General features: G+C 41.8%; 2 protein-coding genes and 1 long non-coding RNA gene across 4 annotated transcripts; 2 read left to right on the forward strand and 1 right to left on the reverse strand.

The window, feature by feature from the left end:
* Positions 1-89: 89 nt before the first annotated feature.
* LOC130143653 (uncharacterized) lies at positions 90-7,267 on the forward strand. Its single transcript, XR_008819825.1, has 3 exons — positions 90-178; positions 5,711-5,899; positions 6,103-7,267. It is a non-coding gene; the product is annotated as an uncharacterized LOC130143653 (long non-coding RNA).
* Positions 1,514-8,196, reverse strand: CLRN2 (clarin 2). Of its 2 annotated transcripts, none has more exons than XM_056326445.1 (3): positions 7,024-8,196; positions 3,000-3,179; positions 1,514-2,568 (listed from the first exon to the last, which is right to left on the reverse strand). In XM_056326445.1, the coding sequence occupies exons 1-3, from the start codon at positions 7,274-7,276 to the stop codon at positions 2,303-2,305; spliced, it is 699 nt and encodes a 232-aa protein (XP_056182420.1). In that variant the 5' UTR covers positions 7,277-8,196; the 3' UTR covers positions 1,514-2,302. The 2 variants fall into 2 exon arrangements, 1 of the variants encoding a protein (XP_056182420.1); XR_008819822.1 differs by lacking the exon at positions 1,514-2,568 and adding an exon at positions 4,465-4,527 and having other exon boundaries at positions 3,044-3,179; positions 7,024-7,158.
* Positions 8,197-8,410: 214 nt separating this feature from the next.
* QDPR (quinoid dihydropteridine reductase) lies at positions 8,411-18,837 on the forward strand. Its single transcript, XM_056326444.1, has 7 exons — positions 8,411-8,566; positions 8,694-8,786; positions 10,163-10,259; positions 11,923-12,063; positions 14,469-14,577; positions 15,982-16,065; positions 18,001-18,837. The coding sequence occupies exons 1-7, from the start codon at positions 8,480-8,482 to the stop codon at positions 18,107-18,109; spliced, it is 720 nt and encodes a 239-aa protein (XP_056182419.1). The 5' UTR covers positions 8,411-8,479; the 3' UTR covers positions 18,110-18,837.
* Positions 18,838-19,871: the final 1,034 nt, after the last annotated feature.

Below are 19,871 nucleotides of genomic sequence, written 5' to 3' on the forward strand. Positions count from 1 at the left end.
GGCCCGCCGGGGGGCGGGGCGGGGGCGGGGCGGGGGGCGGGGCGGGGGGGCGGGGCGGGGGGCGGGGCGGGGGGCGGGAACAGGGAGCAGCCGGCCGGGCTGCGTTGCTCTTTCGGGGTGGACGCGGCGTGGGGGGACTCGGTTTCCCCGTGGGTTTTCGCCCCCTTGTGTGCCCTGGGTGAGTCTTCGCGTGTGCTGCGGATGAAGCTGCTTCCCCGGGGGGTTCACCGCAGGCTTTACAGAAACATTCCTGGTACCCGTACGCTATATTGAACTGGCATATTGGAGATTAGAATGTAAATGGTATATGGAAAAATAATCAAAGCTTTATTGCAAATGCAAAGACAACAAATTGACGTTGTTTTCCACGTGGGATGGTGGTTTACTTGTATAATACCACCACGCCTGTCTGGGAAGAGCTGATTAGGTTCTAAGAGAAAGCAGTAACAAACCCAGAGTAAAATTACAAAGAAAAAAAAGTGGTCAGTGAAAACAAAAGGCCAGTGAGAATCACTGGGGTGGTATTTTATCAGGGAAAAGTGACTCCAGAACACTGGGTCATCGGTGTATGTGTATGCATGTATATCAGAAGAAGATTTATGCTTTTCTAGCAAAAGCACTGTATGGAACACAACTGTTTGGAGTTTGCTAACACTTACTCTATCCAGAGTTTCAGTGGCACTGAACATGCCCTGGATTTTAATGTCAAGTGATCCGGATTGGGTTTAGTTTTGGGGTTTTTTTCCCCTTCCCACCCCTAGAAAATATTTGAAACACATTATAAGTAATTTACTTCAGTATGTGGGAATTTGACGCGACACTATGTGTAACAGTTTGCTTGTCCATGCATCTGTAACAGAACTGGCCCTGTCACAGCAGCAGAACATGATGGAGGAGGGCAGCCGGGCCTGGTCTCATAACAGTATATTGCAGTTCCCACCTGAAGACTCCTTCTGTTAACTGCTACAGAAAGAAGTAACAAGTCTTACTAAGGACAACTTATTCTAGCAACTGTTTCTACTGAGGGTTCTGCACACTTCAGTGACAAAACTAGTAATTTGGGTACATAAAATACAGGTTTAGGCACTTTGAAAATACTTGACCCTTACGATAGTACTTTTGTGAGGAGGGCTTTCCAAATAAAAAAATAAAGCATGTTTGTATATCCTGACGTGTTCTTAAAACACTTTGAATTCCTTTTCTAAAAAAAGTTGCTATTTTTTTCAAAGAGCTTTTCACAAGAATACAGTTACTAGCGGTCTGATGAAAAGTAACTGACTCCAAAACAATTTCTTTAATTTAGATGATCACTTTTTCATTCATTCAAAGTCATTCTTCAGTTACATGTAGGTTCTATTGCTAAAAAGTTAGTGTATGTTCACTATATTCTAAATTATGTCAAATTCTAAAAGTGACATGCTTAACAGCATATTCTTTTCTCTGAAATACTACTCATGACCCCAAAAACTGGTTGAATGCCTGTCAAAATTATGGTACTTCCTAACAAAGCAACTTTTCCATCTGTTTAACCATTTTTATTCATTTTAACACTGTTTCATCACACATCACTTTTACTTGATTTCAGATAGACATAAGACAAGGTTCTGAAGACAGTATGTCAGATTCTTACTTTCCAGGTTATCTAAAAGCACTATTATTTAGAATTCTGTTTACCTTTACTTCCAGAAGCTGCAATAAAACCTTCATCTTGCAGCTAATAATATTTTTTTCATAGTCTACTAGCATCCTGTAAACTTGACTCTTCTCATGCCTTGACTTAGTGGGGTTTGATACTTTCTGTTTTGAAAACATTTCACACATACTTAGCCTGTGCTTCCCCTTAACTTTAGCCTCACAGATTATGAAGTTTTCTTTTTCAATGCAGCGTTAATATCATCAAACATATCTTATTTTCCAGATAATTCTGTTAAGGTAGTTGGCAAATGTCCAGTCTTTCTGTTTTGAAATAACCTTATAGTATCCATGAGTTGTGATACACACATTTTCTTTCTCAACAAAGAAAACACTTGCTTTCAATGAAATCCTATTTTTCCCAAAAGATCTCAAAATGCGAAATTTCTAAAAACTGCGAACAGCATATATTCACTGCAGGTGTAGGTTAGTTTTGAGAATAATGATACTTGTAGCATTTGTCCCACTTTCCCACACATGTTAATAGCTGATATTGTAGACTGACATCTTCGCTCATTTTTAACCCAAAATCATCCATCCAAATCAAAAGCTGAAAAGTCAAGAAGCTGTTTCTATCCTGACTTGATCAGAGTAGTTTTGTGTAGATTTATTAGTACATGATATCTTCTGCTGTAACATTTGCTTCTTCTGTTTTAGTCTTAATTTTAGGGAAATTAATCCCACTAATGGCTACTAGCAGCAAATTCACTGCATGTGCTGTGGCACTTGCCACACAAACCCAAAAACAGTCTTCAAACTCTTCTTCTAAGATAACAAATTGAAAGGCATTTTCCCGAAAATTGGCAATTCTTTCTGTGAGCTGATGAAGTTTCACAGCAGCCATAAAGCTGGTGACTGCAAGTACTATAAATCCACCTGCAACAAAATGAAAGAAGTATTCACCATTGTTGTCAAAACAAGACAGACATTTTGGTTGTGCTTCAGAAGGCTTTACTGCATACAGCCGTGAGCGCTATACAGAGCAGGGATAGACTTGGGCATGGCTTAAGCGCCTTCAAAATGCTTACCCTTTACTGTAGGGCCAAACGTCATACCAGCGTTTGTAATAAAGCCCTTTTATCAGTGATAACAGTGCCTAAAGACTGGCATTTGTAGCTCCTGTAAGAAGTTGACTAGACACAGTAAGCCAAGATGCCACCTGACAGTTCTGATAGATGAGAATTCACCGCTAACTTCATTTTATTGACAAGTATTGAAGTCAAGTAAATACTTAGGAAGGCAAGAGAAGGAACTTTTAACATTTTGTATGAATGTGACTGGTGTAAAATACTGGTAAATTATTTTACCTGCAAGGAAGTTCCAAAGGCCTACTCCTGCTGGACCTTTAATAGCCCGGTAAGGAACTTTTATTGCGTTAAGAATGCAGAATCCAAAACTGACCAGAGAAAAGAAAATGGCCACACAGAGGAACATTATAATCATCACGTGCAGGCCTGTATTCAGCTTTTTCACCATGTGTGGGAAAACTGTCAAGGAAAAAAAATCATCTGTTCAGTGTATATTTTTTCTTGACAACAGTAAACATCACACTCTGCTGGTGCTACAAACTTTAATTATACTTAAAAAAGACTATTTTTAACAGAGGCAATTAATTCAGGTAGTTACACACATCTTAGTTCATGATGCTTTATTTGCCACTATATCAGAGAAACCAGGGATATTACACTATGTGAATAATCCTTTACGTAGGGTCTGTGAATAAGGATTCAGCCTTAATTCCTGATTTATTTATCTAGTTGTGTAATGTCTTTATCTCTGCAGCTGTATTGTCTGCTGCATTCTTTCCTGTTTCTTTTTCACCTCTGCTGTCCATACAAAACTTTTTTTAAGCTTCCCATTCCTGTCCTATGCGTTTAATCTTATACCTTTGAAGTCTGATAGTCCCAGTGTCCTTGTCCAGCCCTTGGCTGCCTACAAGTAGTATCACTCCTTTCTGTATTTTCTCATGTTACTCTTCTTTCTTTCTCTCCCTCTCTTTAATGCTGGCTACAGTGAGATCTACTCTGCTTTCATACTTCCTAATCCCACAGGTTTCCACTTTCAGATTCTCTCCTTGGTTTCTCATGTGGTGTTTATGGCCCCTTTCTGCTCTTCTGGGTATCTGGCAGTATTTTAGTTACATCTGCAGAAAGGTTGTGAAGTGTTGCAGCTGGGTGGGCCTTGGGTGAAATGCTCACGTGTTGCTCTAGGCACGAGGTCTTCCAGCAACCTGTTGCTCACCTGCCTCTAAAGAATGGCAACGTCCTCAGTTTTGTCTTCACTGAGGGAGTTACTTTGTTGGAGGGACAGATTGGCCAGCAGCAAGGAAGTGTGGAGCACCTGATTATTTAGTTTATGCAGCAGCCTTTTAGTAACAGCATCAGAAGAAATGTGAGTGGGTAATTAAGAGGTGACATGCTGACTGACAGGAAAAAGAGAAGGTGATAGAGAAGAACCCTAAAATACAAGCTGATCAAAAAGAGCCCTTTGGGTAGTGTAGCATATTTTGTGCATGTTTTGAAGCGCTAAGTGCCTAATTACTAAAAAGTTTCTAAAAAGAAGGTACATTATATTATAAACAAACAGATTGCTTCCTATGCAGCGTAACTGAGAAGAAAATCAAAAAAAGCCACTTAAAAAGTTGGCAGCAATAATTGGTAGATGTCAGGTGTACCATTTGGTCATCATGACATGACAGAATTCTAGTAGATTATGCAGAAAACATCATACTGTACAAATTCCATACAAAAATTCATGATTTGACAGTTCTACCTTTTCAGTAGCTCATTCTGCAGTTGTAGCTGGGCTTGGTATACATGGGACCTACAAAAGAGACTGACGACAAGAAGAAAGGAGGGGAGTAAATCAGAATCAAAAGTATGTATGAGAAATGGGAAGCCAGAAACTGGCTTGCTTTTTTCCTGGAAGACAACTGGCAGTGTAACAAGGCACACAGAACTTAGCCTTCTTACAAACCAGTAGAGTTTTTAGAGTGGTTATAAGGATTCTCTTGCCTCTTTTCTGGGGCTCTCGGCCAAGTCCCAAAGACCTGACCAGTGAGTCTGCATGGCGGCCCATGACACATTCCAGCTGAGCTTGCGTAACTCCTGGCTTCCCCACAGCTTATTCTTGGCTCGATTCAGTTGGCAAAACATAAACATCTTCTGCCAATTTAGATGCCCTAGGGCTGCCGTAACAACCATGTGGGTCTAATGCACATGTCACACTATGTATGGGACACCTCCAGAAGCAGCAGCTGGAGGCCAGATGATACACCTTGGGGAGTGTAAAATAGCACTGGACCCCTATTATGTCAATTGAATCATGCTGTCACTGCCCCAGTTAAAAGAGAGCGTGCCAGCTGTAAGCCTACTCTAGTGAATGTTAACACAGTGAAAAGCAGTGTACCAATAACCATATAGTACTGCAACTCGGAGTTCCAAAGTGCCAGAGCTACTGCAGTACTGCAGCGTACGAGGTGCTGGTGCTCCGTCATGCTCTTTGCTGCCTGGGCAGTCCATTTACACTAACACATTCCCCGAGAAAAGTCTCCCATGTCTTGTTCCCCGGTAAGCTCAGAATGCTTGGTGATTAAGTGGTACATTCAAAACAAAAAAAAGTCAGACCCAGAACCCCCGAAGTCCGCTGACCATTGTGCAGAAGTACTTAACAGCTTTGTATACTGTTGTGATACCATTTTTAAATCAATATTGTGAAAGTATCAAACCCAACAGAGCTATTAAAATGTTTAAAAAAGAAAATCTCTGGGACACTTGTTTACCTATATGCACAATTGTGCCCACTGCACTTAATGACACAATTTTACAGTTCTAACAGGGAGAATTCTTACTAGCTTCACTGAGAGCTTTTTTTTGGTCTAAGGAGTATAGGATCATGTCCTCCAAATACATATCAACGCAGTCCACGGTGATGGTGGAACATAAGGCCTTCCTCTCAGGTTGCACAGTAATTAATCAAAAGGTTTACTGGCTGCTTTTTTCCTCATTCTCTCTGACAGGATAGGGTGAAAGAACTGGGACTGTGTTTCTGAACACCCTGAAGAGGAGCAAAGCAGAGCTGGAAGAGCTTTGACCTGATGGCCTGTCTGCCAGCCAGTCAAACCGACTAGCCAAAGCCTTTATTTGAGCATGACTGCTATGTCCATGTCATGAAGTTGCAGCTGCAGTCGGAGCTTGCACAAAACTTGGTTAGTGTAAAAGTGACTGGTCCAGATTCACCACAGCTTAACAGCTGGTCAGGCTGATCTAAGTTGAGGTTGCTCAGGTTTTCTTCTCTGTTCCCTCTGAAGTCCCACAGTCCTGCTTGCCTTCGAGTTTTTATAGTGGTGCTTGTGCAATTGTGTGGTCAGCCGTGATTTTATGGGAAACTGATTATTTTTTTTTTTGGCAGGTTAATTTTTTGGCCAGCTTAAACTTCCTGAACTACCTCACCACAGCAACTACCAGAGCCATTGCAAAGGATGGGGCAGGACAGCAGGGCTAGGGAGAAGGGGAGACTGTGGGAGCTTCCGCTCATACTAATTTAAGTTGTAATGGATCTGCACACTGAACTGAAAATCTTCAATGCAAAATATCATTTTCACTACAGCACAGAATGTGTGAAAACTGGAAATCATCTGAAGTACAGACCATCTGAGTGATTTTAAGACTTCAAGAAAATCTTTGACATTAAATGAAATGCATTTTTAAGAGTTTCTACATTTTTTAAGAGTTCAGCAATATTTTTCTCTCCAAAGTTACCAGAAAAGAAGGCGAACATTTCTTCAACATGTTAACAAAGTTAGGAGTATCTGCAGTGGCAGACATCTGCATTGGGACAGCTAGGGAAATAAAGAAATATGGCCAGCTAAATAAATCTCTACTTCTTAAAGCAAAAAAAAAAAAAAAAAAAAGGGTGGGTGGGTGGGGAGGAATTCAACAGAGAAAGCAAGGACAGAGACACAGAGAGACCACAGAACAACACTTTGCATAGGAAAGAGTCAGTCAAAAGGCAAGTATGATTTACAGGGTCATTTCCAAATGACTTTTACCCCCTTCATAAGACTAAAAGGAAATCCTCAATCTAGCCGTGGGGATTTTTTTTCCCATCTGGATTCCAGGATTACAGACCATAAGTGGAAGAAAAGTTAGCCTGAAAAGATAGAGATTTTACATTCACACTCAGATCTCAAACCATAAAGACCACAAGTCAGCCACAAATATAAATGTAATAAAATTAATTTGCATTCTGTAAATTCTGTAAACAAAAAGAATAGCATTTTTAAAGTTGAACTAGGCATTGAACTAACGATTCAACCAAAATTGTACTTACTTGTGAACTTGGAACGCCGTCCGCCCAACCCACACTGGCGTATTTTACCACCCTGAAAGAGTCCGTAGTAAATTTCTCCAATGAACTTGACCAGCTCTGGATCTGTGGCATTGACCAAGTCAGCTCCTGTTTTGCAAAGGATCTTGCCAGTCATCCACTTCGGGGTCCCCATTGCAACAACAATCAAGATGAAAGACACGAAACTTACTAGAGAAGCCAAAGCAAATAAAGTCTTTTTAAAACAGCCAGGCATCCTAGTGGTTTCAGGGAATCATCTCCAAGGCCTCTTTGCAGCAGTCAGGCACGTTGCGCATTTTTTTCCTCATGCTCCGAAATCCGCAAATGAATAGCAGTCATTTCAAAACACATCTCATTGTATTTTGAAGCTCCAAAAATTAATATGTAAGGTTAAAAATCAACTCAAAAATATATTCTGCTGCGACAACATCCTGAAATGGTTGCAAGTAACAGCTTCATTACACTGTAGCATGGTGATGCCTGTTTCTGCAGAAAGTAATCCTATATTGCCTGGCTAGTGTTTCATTGCAGGTTTATTTGTCTCGCTCAAATGACATCATGTTCTTTCCTGTAACCTCACGGGAAGGAAATCAGGAGCAGAACCTAGCTTTTTAGATCATTAGAACCGCGGGTAAATAGCATGTGTGCAAGGGACACAGCATTAAAAGCACGTAGTCGGGCGCCAGGCCGGCGGCGGCGTCTGGGCCGTGCGGCCGTGCGGAGAGGCCCGTCCCTCGGCGCCTGTGTCCCCGCCGCCCCGGGTTCCCAGTGTCACCGCTCCAGGGCCACCGGCACCGCGCTCTGCGACTCGGCGCCTGTTCCCTGGGGCGCAGGGACGGCGCCCGGCACGCCGCGGCTTAACGCACGAATCCGCGGAGGTAACGCGGGGGCGCAGGGCCAGCGGCGCGGCCCGGCGCTCGGGGCTGGGGCAAGCGGCGTCACTCAAGCTACAGGTGCGATCCGGGAGCACTCCAGAGCACCGGCCGTAGTTACCGCCCCTTCTACGGTTACCGCTACTCAGGGCCTACAGAGACCTTTATAAGCGCTAATTAATTAACGCTGGCAGTATCCCTGGGGGGTAGGTAACACTAGCCCGCCCACTGCCCCAGCTGGGGAGGCAGGCCGAGCCGGTGGACACCGCTGTCGGTGTCGCCCCGAGCGAGGCCCGGCCGCCGCGGGCCGGGGGGGTCCTGAGGGAAAAGCCTCGCGGCGGCACCACGCGAGCCCCCGGGGGCGGCGGGCTGGGGCTCGGCCGAGGCAGGGACGCCCCCCGCTCCCCCTCCTGCCGGCTTCGGCACGGCCCCAGCCAAGGCAGCACTCGGGCCTGCCCCCCAGCGCCGCTGCCGCCCCCCGCCCGCCCCTCGCGGGGCAGCCCGCATGCGCAGGCGGGGCCGGCCGGGCCGCGCTGGGGCTGCAGCCGGAGCGGCGGGCGGCGAGCATGGCGGCGGCTGGCAGGGTGCTGGTGTACGGGGGCAGAGGGGCGCTGGGCTCGCAGTGCGTGCGGTACTTCAAGTCCAGGAACTGGGTAAGCGCCGGGCCGGGAGGCGGCGGGGCGGGGAGCCGCGGTCCCCGGGAGGGCGCCCGAGCGGCTGGGCAGCGTGAGGCGTTTCGGAGAGCGGGCCGGTAACGCGCCGTTCCTCTCGCTGCGGCAGTGGGTGGCCAGCATCGACCTGGCGGAGAACGAGGACGCCAGCGCCAACGTGGTGGTGGAGCCGACCGACTCCTTCCCCGAGCAGGCCGAGCAGGTGGGTCGGCGGCCGCTGCCCGGGAGGCCGGAGGCGGGCGAGGTGCTGGCGGCGCCCGCCCGGTGCCCGCCGCCGCGGTGCGGGAGGCGGGGGGGATGGGCCCGGCGGCGGGGAAGAAGCCGCCGCTGTGAGGGTGGCGAGGCCGCCGCAGTGCCACCAACCCGGAAAGCCTAGCTTCTGATCGTCGCTTCTCTTTAATTTTCTTTTGTAATTTCTTTTAATGGCGCGCGGACATGGATATGCAGAAAGGGCTCGATCTGGGGTTTTGCAGGTCCCGCACATAAGGCGGTTTTGCATTTATTTATTTTTTTTTTTTCTCCCGGTGACTTGAAAATTTGCACACCGGATCAGATGAGTATAACGAAGTTGTATAAGGACATCTTAAACTGCAACGCTTTTTTTTTTTTTTCTAATGTCATGACTCTTTAAGTGTGGTGTGTGTGGCTGGATGGCATACTCGAAGCAGACCGAAAGCTTCCATGGGATCCCTAGAGAATGTGCTGGTTTTCACGAAGGTAGATATGGGAGAATTCAGGCTAGCCTAAAAACTCTGCATCATTCTCAAGAGATAGGATTTATTTTTTAAATTCTAACTTTTTAACCTGCGTCTCTCACTGGTAAGTTCAGTCACTAGCCAGTGTTTTCTTTATATCTACACAACTTTTAAGATTTTTAAAGGGTAATATGGAACCTCTACAATTTTTCAATGCTGAGCCTGTTTGAAAGCCAGTGGATTTTTTGTCTTTTGAGAGATCGATTGTTTGCTTTTCACTTTGGTGGAGAAAATTCAGAGCTAACAAATCGATTACCACCAGTGAAGTCTTATATTTGAAAGAGAAGAAGACACTGGATGTCCAAAAGTATAGAAACTCAGATTTAGGGGCCGGGCCAGACTGGAACTAGTGGTTGTAGCCTAGATATAAGCTGTAAGAAGGCTAATCTTCAATCGTACATTTCTTGCACTATCATTAGAAGTGACACCAGTGGCCCTTGTCAAACCTGGAGTTTCATTTCCCATATTAAATAGCAACATACCTGGAGAAGAACCTGTTAAAAACTAAGTTACAAATAAAAACTTTTGTTAATGATATAGGTAAGGGTCAGACTTTTCAGTCCTGCTCAAATCCATTATTTCCAGTGACATCACACACTGTATAGTCTGACTTCATTGATCTGACTTTCATTTACAGTTATCTTTCAACACAATTATTTTGTTTTCTGTTCAAAGATCATAAATGTTAGTTTTCTGCAGCTCTTTAAACTGCCATGTGTTGTGTTATGTGGCTCCATAAAAGTAACTTTAAGGCAGTCTTGATATTTACTTTTTTCCATTATCAGTCCAGTGTTTTTGATATGGTTTTTTCTATATATTGAAGGTGACAACAGAGGTTGGAAAACTTCTTGGTGAAGAAAAGGTGGATGCGATCTTGTGTGTAGCTGGAGGATGGGCTGGAGGCAGCGCCAAAGCTAAGTGTAAGCCTTTGGTACATGTATGCTGGTTAACACATGAATGGAATCTGAGAGGAATCCTTAAAAATCATAGTGATAAATAAATCTGAGATCTTCTTTCTTCCTGAGTCCAGAAGAGGACATGAACATAACAGTACAAAGTAGCTGTCACAGTACTTCTCAGGGCTTCTCTTGAGTGTTTGTTGTTAAATTTGCAGAGCACTTAATACTTTGTGATGTATGAGTTTTCATCAGAAAAATCTTGATGGGCTTTATGAAGGTGTTAAGCATCTATGAACTAACTTTTGCCAAGGCTGATGGTCTCAGGCAAGTAACATAAGACCGTGGCTGGGTAGAAACACAATGTTGTTTCCTAATGCATTGTTTTATGCATAAAACCTCAGTTGCCTCCCGCAGTTCTCTGCGATGTTACTGTGCAATACGGTATTGGAAGGAGCTATCTAATGACCTGAGAACAAGCTACAGAAAAAAGCCTTCAGTTTAAAAAAAGCTTTTAAATATGTGATATTCAGAATGAAATCTTATTTATCCACTAGTGCAGAGATAAGAGGAAAAAATAACTTTGTGTTCTGACTGGAGTAAATCTGGTGAAATGCGTCTTTTTTTGTTCCTAGCTTCCAGTTTGGACGTTACAGACAAAGATCTCTTTTTAAAGAGAGACCATATGGAAAAGCATACAGACTTACACCACAATTGCATTATATTAGATTGTTATTAGTGTACGCCTTATTTTAAATAAGCTGATTTACTATAATCATGATTTTAAAGTAATGTTACTGGTAGGCTGGCAGGATATCTTGGCATAGGTGGTTGGCCTATGTCACAGAGTTATCTGTGCTTATTCTATATTGTGTTATGGAAGTGGTTCTTCGTGAATACTAAAATATTTGACATGGCTAGTTACTGTTTTTATTTTCCTGCGCAGGTATTGGCAATGAAAAACAATAATGAGAGTTCATATTTTCCTTTCATTTGAAGTTATTTTTGTACCTTCCCTGGTAGGCTGCCTTACCAGAGGTTGCACTCCAGTATGTAGGGGCACTGGAATGCACATGTGGTACAGTGCAGATGCATACATCTTCGATGTTTCATACCAGCCTACTACTGTCAGATATACAGATTGTTTCTTGGTTTATGAAGTAATCTGATGATAAGAAATATTTTTTTGTTGAACTCCTTTATCTCTTGAATTTTCTTCTTCTATCTGCGTACTAATGTAATGCAGCTCTCTTGCAGCCATTGAGGAAGTATGGAAAGGGACAGATCATGCTACGAAGTGAGATGGGGCTCATGTGAAAATTTTGAGATCCTTGACAGGTCGAAGCAGCCCCTACAGGAGTTTTAAGAACTTAGTTCCATTAGTTCTCCATTAATGGTTCAATCGTGTGTGTGTTTGTTGGTTTGTTTTGATTGGCTTTTTTTATTTCTGGTAGCGAGAAAGCAGATAATTGCCTAGAATATGTGCTGTAGAGCTGGGACTTGGAGCCCAAAGGGAAGGGAGATAGAGAAGATACAAATTGGTATTTCACCCAGTGTGGAAGTAGAAAATCATAGCAAGCGTGTTTTCATAGTCCTGTTCCATTGTGCTGTTGCACTCTGACAGTAAGGAAATTGGTTATAAGTCTTGTATCTTTGAGTTAACTTCAGTAATTCTCTTTCTATTCAGCTTTATACAATAACTGTGATCTGATGTGGAAGCAGAGTGTTTGGACGTCAACTATTTCCAGCCACCTAGCCACAAAACACCTGAAAGAAGGCGGCCTGTTGACTTTGACAGGAGCTCAGGCTGCTTTATCTGGAACCCCAGGTAAAATGCAAAATGCAGCATGGTAAGTGCTGGGACATCAGCAGTTACAGCTTTCTGTTTGTCTGAGCGTTCTTGTTTGTGAAGCAACAGTTTCATTCCCCAATTTCTTGACATCTAGTACAAATGGAAAATTGCTCCTGAAACACTGAAGTAGAGTGTAATTTTACATGTAGGAATACTTAATCTCTTGAAGCTGGAGTGCAAACAGGTAGAATTGGTATGTAATTTGACATGCATTGCTGAAATGTACTTGGCTAATACATGATACAGTATAAAAAAAGTTGAGAAAATAATGAAGAATAGAAGCACACAGTGAGCTGGAAGTATGGTGCTTAAAGTTAAATCTCCATATTTGTGTTCTGAAAGTCCTTAATTGTTCGATTTTTCCCTTAGTGATGACTCGGCTGATTCTGTTAACTGTGCTTGTCCTGTTCCAGTCTACATTTGCTGCAGACATAGATAAGCTTGTTGACCTTTGGCTTTGTCCTCCACTAGCTATTTAATATGGACTTGATTTTTGTATTTTCTTGATTTGAGTTTAATATGAATTGAGTTCTTTCATCTTGCTCCTTGCCATGTCGGTCTGCATGGAGGAAGAAATGTGGAGCAATTTAAAATAAAATAAAAATGCACTGACACACAAGCCCACAGGCATGGAGAGGAAAGCTTTTGAGACAAATACTCTTATTTCTCAATCTTTTATTAGTGACTTCAGCAATATTTTGATGAAACATAGGTACTAAAACTTCTAAAACATACAACATTTATGAATATTCCTGAAAGCTGTCTCTAAAGCTGTTCAGGAAAAAAATGCTCTATTTTCTAGTTAATGATTTATTTTCTGTGTTTACAGCTGCATCTGGCATAGTCCAAAGATAAAAGGCTTCTTTTATGAGAATAAGCAGAGGAATAATTTACTGTGTACTACTGACTGACCATACACAAATGAAAAAATGTGAACTCTGTCAAGCTTTCATGGTTTTTTGTCTAGGTGGTTTTGGGAGGTAGGGACCACAACACAGGAATCGGTGATTTGCTTTCATGTTTTGAACTGGTTGGTTTCAACTAGTCTGGATTTTTCTAAACAAACCACAGCATTGCTTTGGGCAAACACATGCAACATATTAACATCAGGAAGAATTGTGAAAGGATTGTTACTCAACTTGCACAAATACGACTTGTTAGGCTTGTTACTACTAGCTGTTATGGAGGGAACAATCTTTTTCTTGTTTGCTGTTAGTGATGGTTTTTTTTTCTTTTTTCAATTTCCCATGTGAAAATGTTGACTCGCATAGTGCAAACTGAAAAATCCTGAGTTATATGAACAGTTACAGAAGCAGTCTGATAGTGATGGCTAAGAAATATAGAAGCATGAAAACATTTAAGAAGACTTGGAATGTTTAGTTTGGATGACATGAGGCAAATATGATAGAGATGCAAGTATTTTTATTGTAATAGTAATTACAATTAGCTACTGCTACCCATGATTCCTCCTAATAAAAATCAATGTTATACAACGTGTCTAATTCAATATAATGGAAACACTTCTACAGTGCAAAATTACCTTTGTAACTTTAATACAAAATACTTTCTCAGGAACATTGGAAAGGGGTTGTGTAGTTATACAGATGGCTAGAAAGGCATCCTGTTGTAGTAGACAAAATACACATTAAGGACATAAGAAAATGTAATTGTATCTGGACTGCTTGGCACATGGGTACCATGAGACATCTCCGACCTGTAGCACTGATGTCTAGATCTTGTACCTGACCAGTGTGCCTTCTGCTCTCGTTCCTGTTGCTCTTACAGTGCTAAATGCTGTCTGCCTAGAATGCACCAGGGTTCAGGAAGAAGTTTGCTTTACCTGCAGGTTGTTCAGTAACTTCCTATTATGAGGATGTTTTTGTGGTTTTCTCCAAAGTGCCTGTCCGACTTGAGGTGCTGACCAAGTGAATTGCAGTTCTCAAGAAAACTGAGCTGAATCCGCTTGGGTGCAAACTTGCAAATACCTTAGTCATACAATTAAAATTAATGGATGATTACTTTATTAAAGTCTGTGAGCATCTTCATACTTACTGTATTAGATCAGTAAGGTTAGTCCCATAGGTCGCATCCTCCAGGGTATATTTGGATACGTTAACTAAACATACTTTACTCGGTAAGCTGCTTATTTCTGTAGTGCTGAGTAAATGTGAGTTCTGTGATAGTTCCTGGCTTTTTATTTTTTTTTTTCTTTCTTCTTTTCTTTTTAATATGTGTATTTTGATGTGTTTTAAATGTCTGATTCTGTTCTGGCTGTAGTATGTGGTCTTAATATTCCATCAAACAATCAGAGTTTGTTGTACTATTGATGATACCGAGAACTGTTTCAGTTGTGCTCTAATTTGCCTGTTTTTAATTGTTAGGGATGATTGGCTACGGCATGGCCAAAGGAGCAGTGCATCAGCTTTGTCAGAGTTTAGCTGGTGCCAATAGTGGCTTGCCATCTGGGTCTGCTGCTGTTGCCATTTTACCGTAAGTGTTTGCATAGTTGCCTCTGCCTGTGTTGTTTGTTTTAATTACTGCTGTAACCTCGAGTCACGTGGATATGCTTACGGTGTCCTGCTCACAGTACACAAACATTGCTTCTCAGACCTACTTACGGTTTCATAGAGAAAGGAGGCATCTTGAACGTATGAACAAAATTATATGGAAGTCACTCTGAAAATGCTGAAGATCTCTTCCTTTCCTTTGCAAAACAGTAGTGGCTGTTAGGATTAGAATTTGATTCACTTTCAACCAATGCAACTGTAGCCATGCATTAATGTGTGCATTGTTGTAGGGTTTTTTTCTGTATAGACAAAGCTGTGAAAATGAAATGAGCTGTTCAGCATGGATTTATATTTAGCTGTGTGGTCATAGTAAAGCAAAAGATTACTTGATGAGTTTTGACTTAATGATACTTAATGAGGTGGTGCATATCTATGCTTGATCAGTAAAATTAGGTCAGTTTGAGCATATGTGAAAGGTTTCGTGTGTATTTACTTGTCACAGCTTGCTTTATGATGAGGAAAGCTAGTAAAAAGTGGACAGCCTAGTAGGTCTTTGCTATGTCTAAATTTACCAGTTCTGCTGCAAAAATTAAAAGTATTTTTCCTGCCAGGTCTGTATCTAGTTCTGGACCCAAAAATTAAGACTGAAGAATTCTGTATAGGGATTTAGAACTCTACCTGAATTCTCCCTCCTTTGTCTTCCTTATATACATGCTCTTATGCACATCTTTTCAGGTCAGAGAGCAACAGCCTTAAAAGGGTTTGGATAATTTGGCACCGCCTTCTACAGGGCTTTGCAAACAGGCAGACACAAAGATCACTGGACTTTTGGGCATTCTGCGCTTGCCTAGCTCTCATGCAAAACTGCTCTTGAGTGAATTTTTGAGAGAGTAATTGTACCTTGGATTGCCATCAGCATCTCAGTAAGGGAGTTGTGGAAAGTTCTCCCCTTAACATCGTTGTATGTAGTGTAAATATGTATCATCAAAGTCAGAACTTCCTGTGCTTGTGCACTTTAATGTCTGCAATTGCAGCTGGTGTGAGACTTTGAAAGCATGGATGCTGTGCATGTGTGCTGTGCAGTACGGGCAAACAATCATATTACTGCCATTCCCTGTTTATATGAGAGACTGGAAGGGACCTGTGGGCTAAGTGATTGCCCTAATGGGCTGGATGTCATCAGTGAGCCAGGAAGGTGAGGGGCTGTAGGTTGGAGCGTTTTTGATACTTATTGAAACTGATGGCTGTATAGCACGTGGAGGATGCAAAGGAAATCTGTGCCATGTGGTATACAAGTCAAGCATATTTTACAGCAGTGAATAGAAGCAGGTGGTGCTTATCAGAAACATGATGTACAAATAAAAGGCTTATCTTTTTTTAATCACAGGGTTACCTTAGATACACCAGCAAACAGGAAATCAATGCCTGGTGCAGATTTCAGCTCCTGGACATCCTTAGAATTCATTGCTGAGTGAGTATCTGTTGAGCAATTCTTCACTGTCACTCTTGCTGCTGCATCTTACTGCACATTCTTTCTAAATAGCTGTCTTAGATTTGGGTGGGTTTTTTCCCTGTCATCTCCTCATTGTGTATGTTTCTAAATCATGTTGGGTGTATTGCACAGGCTTCCTAACTGGAGAAAATTAGCCCAACTCAATCAGCTTCAGCATCTCTACACCAGTTATTCTGACAAGGGAGATAGCTGTAAGCACTTGGAAGCCAGAGAATCTCATAAAGCCTGTAGACAAACTAAATTGTAGACAGCAGTTGCAGGAGACAGAATGGCTTAAAGGTAAACTGCAAATACGCATGTAAACTTTGGGATTTTTTTTCTTTTAAAAACTCTTTACTGCCTGCTTTATGGTGTGTTAGTTCACTTCTCTCAGCTGTCAAAATTCCTGCTGTTTAGAGAAACTTAGTCAAGATTTTTTTTTTTGTTTTCAATCATCTACAAAGGCTTGTCCTAAATGATGTTGCAAAATGCTGAAATTTCAACTGTAGCTTATGTAACAGTAGGCTGAGATTTTAAGGCTTGCTGTTTCTCATTCCTCTCCGTTAGAGAAGTTACAGCATAAGTACTGCTTTCTGTGATGTGATGGGGCAAAGATTCTCCTGTGGCTGAGCTGTCAAAAGGAATAATACAAGGACACAACTGTCTTGCCTCTTTGAGGAAAACCAGAGATGAATCTATGTTCATATATTGTCAAGGGCTTTACTCTTATGCATTTTTAAAGTCTTTTAGAACTGACACTGAAATTATATTACCTATTGCTAATTGTTCAGAGAAGACTTTAGTTCTGACATTGGATTTTTTTTTTTTAGGATTTTTAAGTTGAGTGTCAGAGTGGGGAATGGTTTATGTTGCAAGAAGCCTGTGCAGCTGTTTGATGTGGCTCTTTAAAAGGGCCCCATAAATTGAATTTAGTTGGCCTAAAAACATTCAAAAAAAGATCTTCAATTTATTCTGCTCCAGAGTCTGCTTAGCCAGATACCATGGTTTTACAAATTCATTTTTTAAAATCTAACTTTTAAGTATTTTTTCCTTATGGAAGAATTAGGTTAATTAGTTTGTTTTGTTTCTTGGGTTCTAATTCCCAACTTCAAATCCAGCCTTGAAAACTGAAAATCTCACTGGCTGTGGAAGAAAAACATCTGATGTTAAGTGTTGGTAACATCTGCATCTTGGGAAGGATGCAGGAAATCTTTTTCTGTATGCCACTTGAATTTTGTGCCCTGGAAACAGCTGTGTCAGCAGCTGCCATGTTGGAATGTACTGATACATCTGCAATACTGGAAAGGTTAATGGACCTGAGAAATACACTGCACTTCCTGTAGTATATTTTGAGTAAGAAGTTTGTATTACGTTTTGGTAAAGAGTGTTCTGGTGTGCTACCCAGAAAAAGCCCATCTTAATTGGCACTATTTTGGATGTCTTAAGGCTTTGTGCTTCTGCTGGGCAGCTTTCACAGCTCGATATAATGGGTTTAGCAACTCTGTTTAGCCATAAATCTGTGTTTCTGGTATGTACTTTAAAGGCAACTTAAGTAGCTTCTCCTTCCCCTTTTCAAATATTTTTTTTTTTTAACTTGGGGGGTGGGGGGGGACGCTTGCCACTTTGGCTTGCCACTTCGACATTTTAAGCTCCTGGCCTTTTCCTTTGAGATGTTCTGAAAATCCTGTGTGTGCGCACTGTAAAGCCCTACAGATTTCTCTGAGCCTCTGTCCAGCTCTGAGGGTCTGAATCCAGTAATCGCATCACTAGTTTACAACATACATAGAAATCACTAGAGGGGGCTGTAGGAAAAGGAGAAGTAATAGTCTTTTATGCTTCCTGTCAATATACCCGACAGTAGTATTTACTTTTCCCCTTCTCCTCACTCTGTTTTATCCATTTATTTTAAAACAGAACCTTTTACAACTGGATAACAGGGAAGAATCGACCAAACTCGGGGAGTCTTATCCAGGTGATAACTACAGGAGGGAAGACTGAACTCGTTGCAGCAGCACATCTTTGATGTCAGTCACTTGAGCTGGTGGAGCTTTAGCAAAGGAGAAGCTATGGAAAATCTGTGCCAGTATAATTTGGATGGTCTTCTGTATCCAGTAATTGTAGTTATGTCACTAATGGAACCAAATTTCAAGTAATATTTCTGTGCTGTCTGTTTTGAGCTATCAGCATTTATTTACCAACAAGTATCGCGTATTTGTCTCTAAATGAAAGTTGCCACTTCTGAGCATTTTATGTTGACTTACCTGTTTTGTCTGAAATGGGAATTGTGCTTAATTATGTTATGTAATAACATAAGGGTTGGATTTTTTTCTCATAAGTGTTTCTGGCAACTTACTGTGAATCTTTCAGTGGTCTGCCTTTTTCTGTCTGAGAACATAACCCTGCCTCTGCATATTATGTTGGCTGTAATTATAGGAAACACTGCAGCCATATATAACGTCCTAGTCTTGTAACATTTTTCTTGTCAAGTTCCACTTGAGTTAATGGAACTGTATAGAGATTACTCATGTGAGAAGGAGTTCCTAATCTGCCTTACAGTTTATAAGCTGCTATCAGGCCTACAGTTGTAAGATAAAAGATTTGTTCTGTCAGATGGCTAGGATGTCTTTGCGTTGGTCTTGACAGTTCTTTACCTTTTCAAAAAGCAAAGTGATGTAAAGAAGTACTAGCGTACATACACTTCTGTTGGAATACGGAATTTTTGTGCTAAATAAACATATATTGTTTTACGTACTGAGCTGTCTCCATCGTTGTAACCCAAATATCTGGATAACATTTTAATCTGTTTAATTGAACTTGCAGTTCAGTTATGGCAAAGGACTTAATTTTCTTACTTCCTTCTGATAATGCTGCATAAAATACATTTCTGTGGTAGCAAAACGGCTACTAGCTGTGCATACAGGCAGGCAGGTCTTCCGCTGGAGAAAATGTTTTCTTTAATCCAGCTATGTTACATTGAAAATACAGTTTGGTTACAGAGTGAAAGCATCGTCTACTCTGAGCATAGACTTACATGGAATCAATTCTGTCAGGTTTTTTTAACATCTTGAAAACAATTGAATATGCAAAGTAACGTATGTTCTCTCCATGCACTACTACTATTAACTTCAGGGTTTTGTTGGGGAAGGATTTACTATCATGGGTCAGGAAACTTTTCCCTTCTTCCCACTAGGAAAGGTTCATATGGCCCGTGTCAATTTCACCATGGTTGTACAGCTGCATGATTGCCTTCTTTGATGTGACTGTCCCTTTGCTTCTTTTCAGTTGCTGAATACAAAGGTGTAGAGGGAGGTCTATGTCCTGTCAAACCAGTCAAGAACTGTCAATTTATGAAGCTGCTCTTGACTTTTCAGCCATCTTCTTCGACCAGCAATTTCTACAGGCTGAGAGTGTAGACAAAAACTGCAAGGCACTGATGAAGAATGAAACACGGTGTTGATAATTCTGGAGAAGGGGAGAACTGTTGTACTACAAGCTTGCATGATTTGAAGACTTCCCTCTGCCAAGCTAGCTGAACTTCCAAGTTGCTTTCAGGTTGCTGTGTTGTCGTGCAAACATTTACTGAATTGTCTCAGAAGTCCCTGAAGAGCACATCAAACGACTGGTGAAGGGAGTGCAGCTGGCATCCCAGGTGTACAGTTACACAGCTCTGTGGGAGCACAGGGCCGAGGACCTAGCAGGGATATTTTTGCAGAACTTGCTGTGGCGGAAGATGGTAACACAGCAGATAGGACTAAGATGGGCAGAGAATTTTTTTTATTTGCCAA

The sequence above is a fragment of the Falco biarmicus genome, chromosome 1 (assembly GCF_023638135.1).
Source record: "Falco biarmicus isolate bFalBia1 chromosome 1, bFalBia1.pri, whole genome shotgun sequence".
NCBI classification, from domain to species: Eukaryota; Metazoa; Chordata; class Aves; order Falconiformes; family Falconidae; genus Falco; species Falco biarmicus.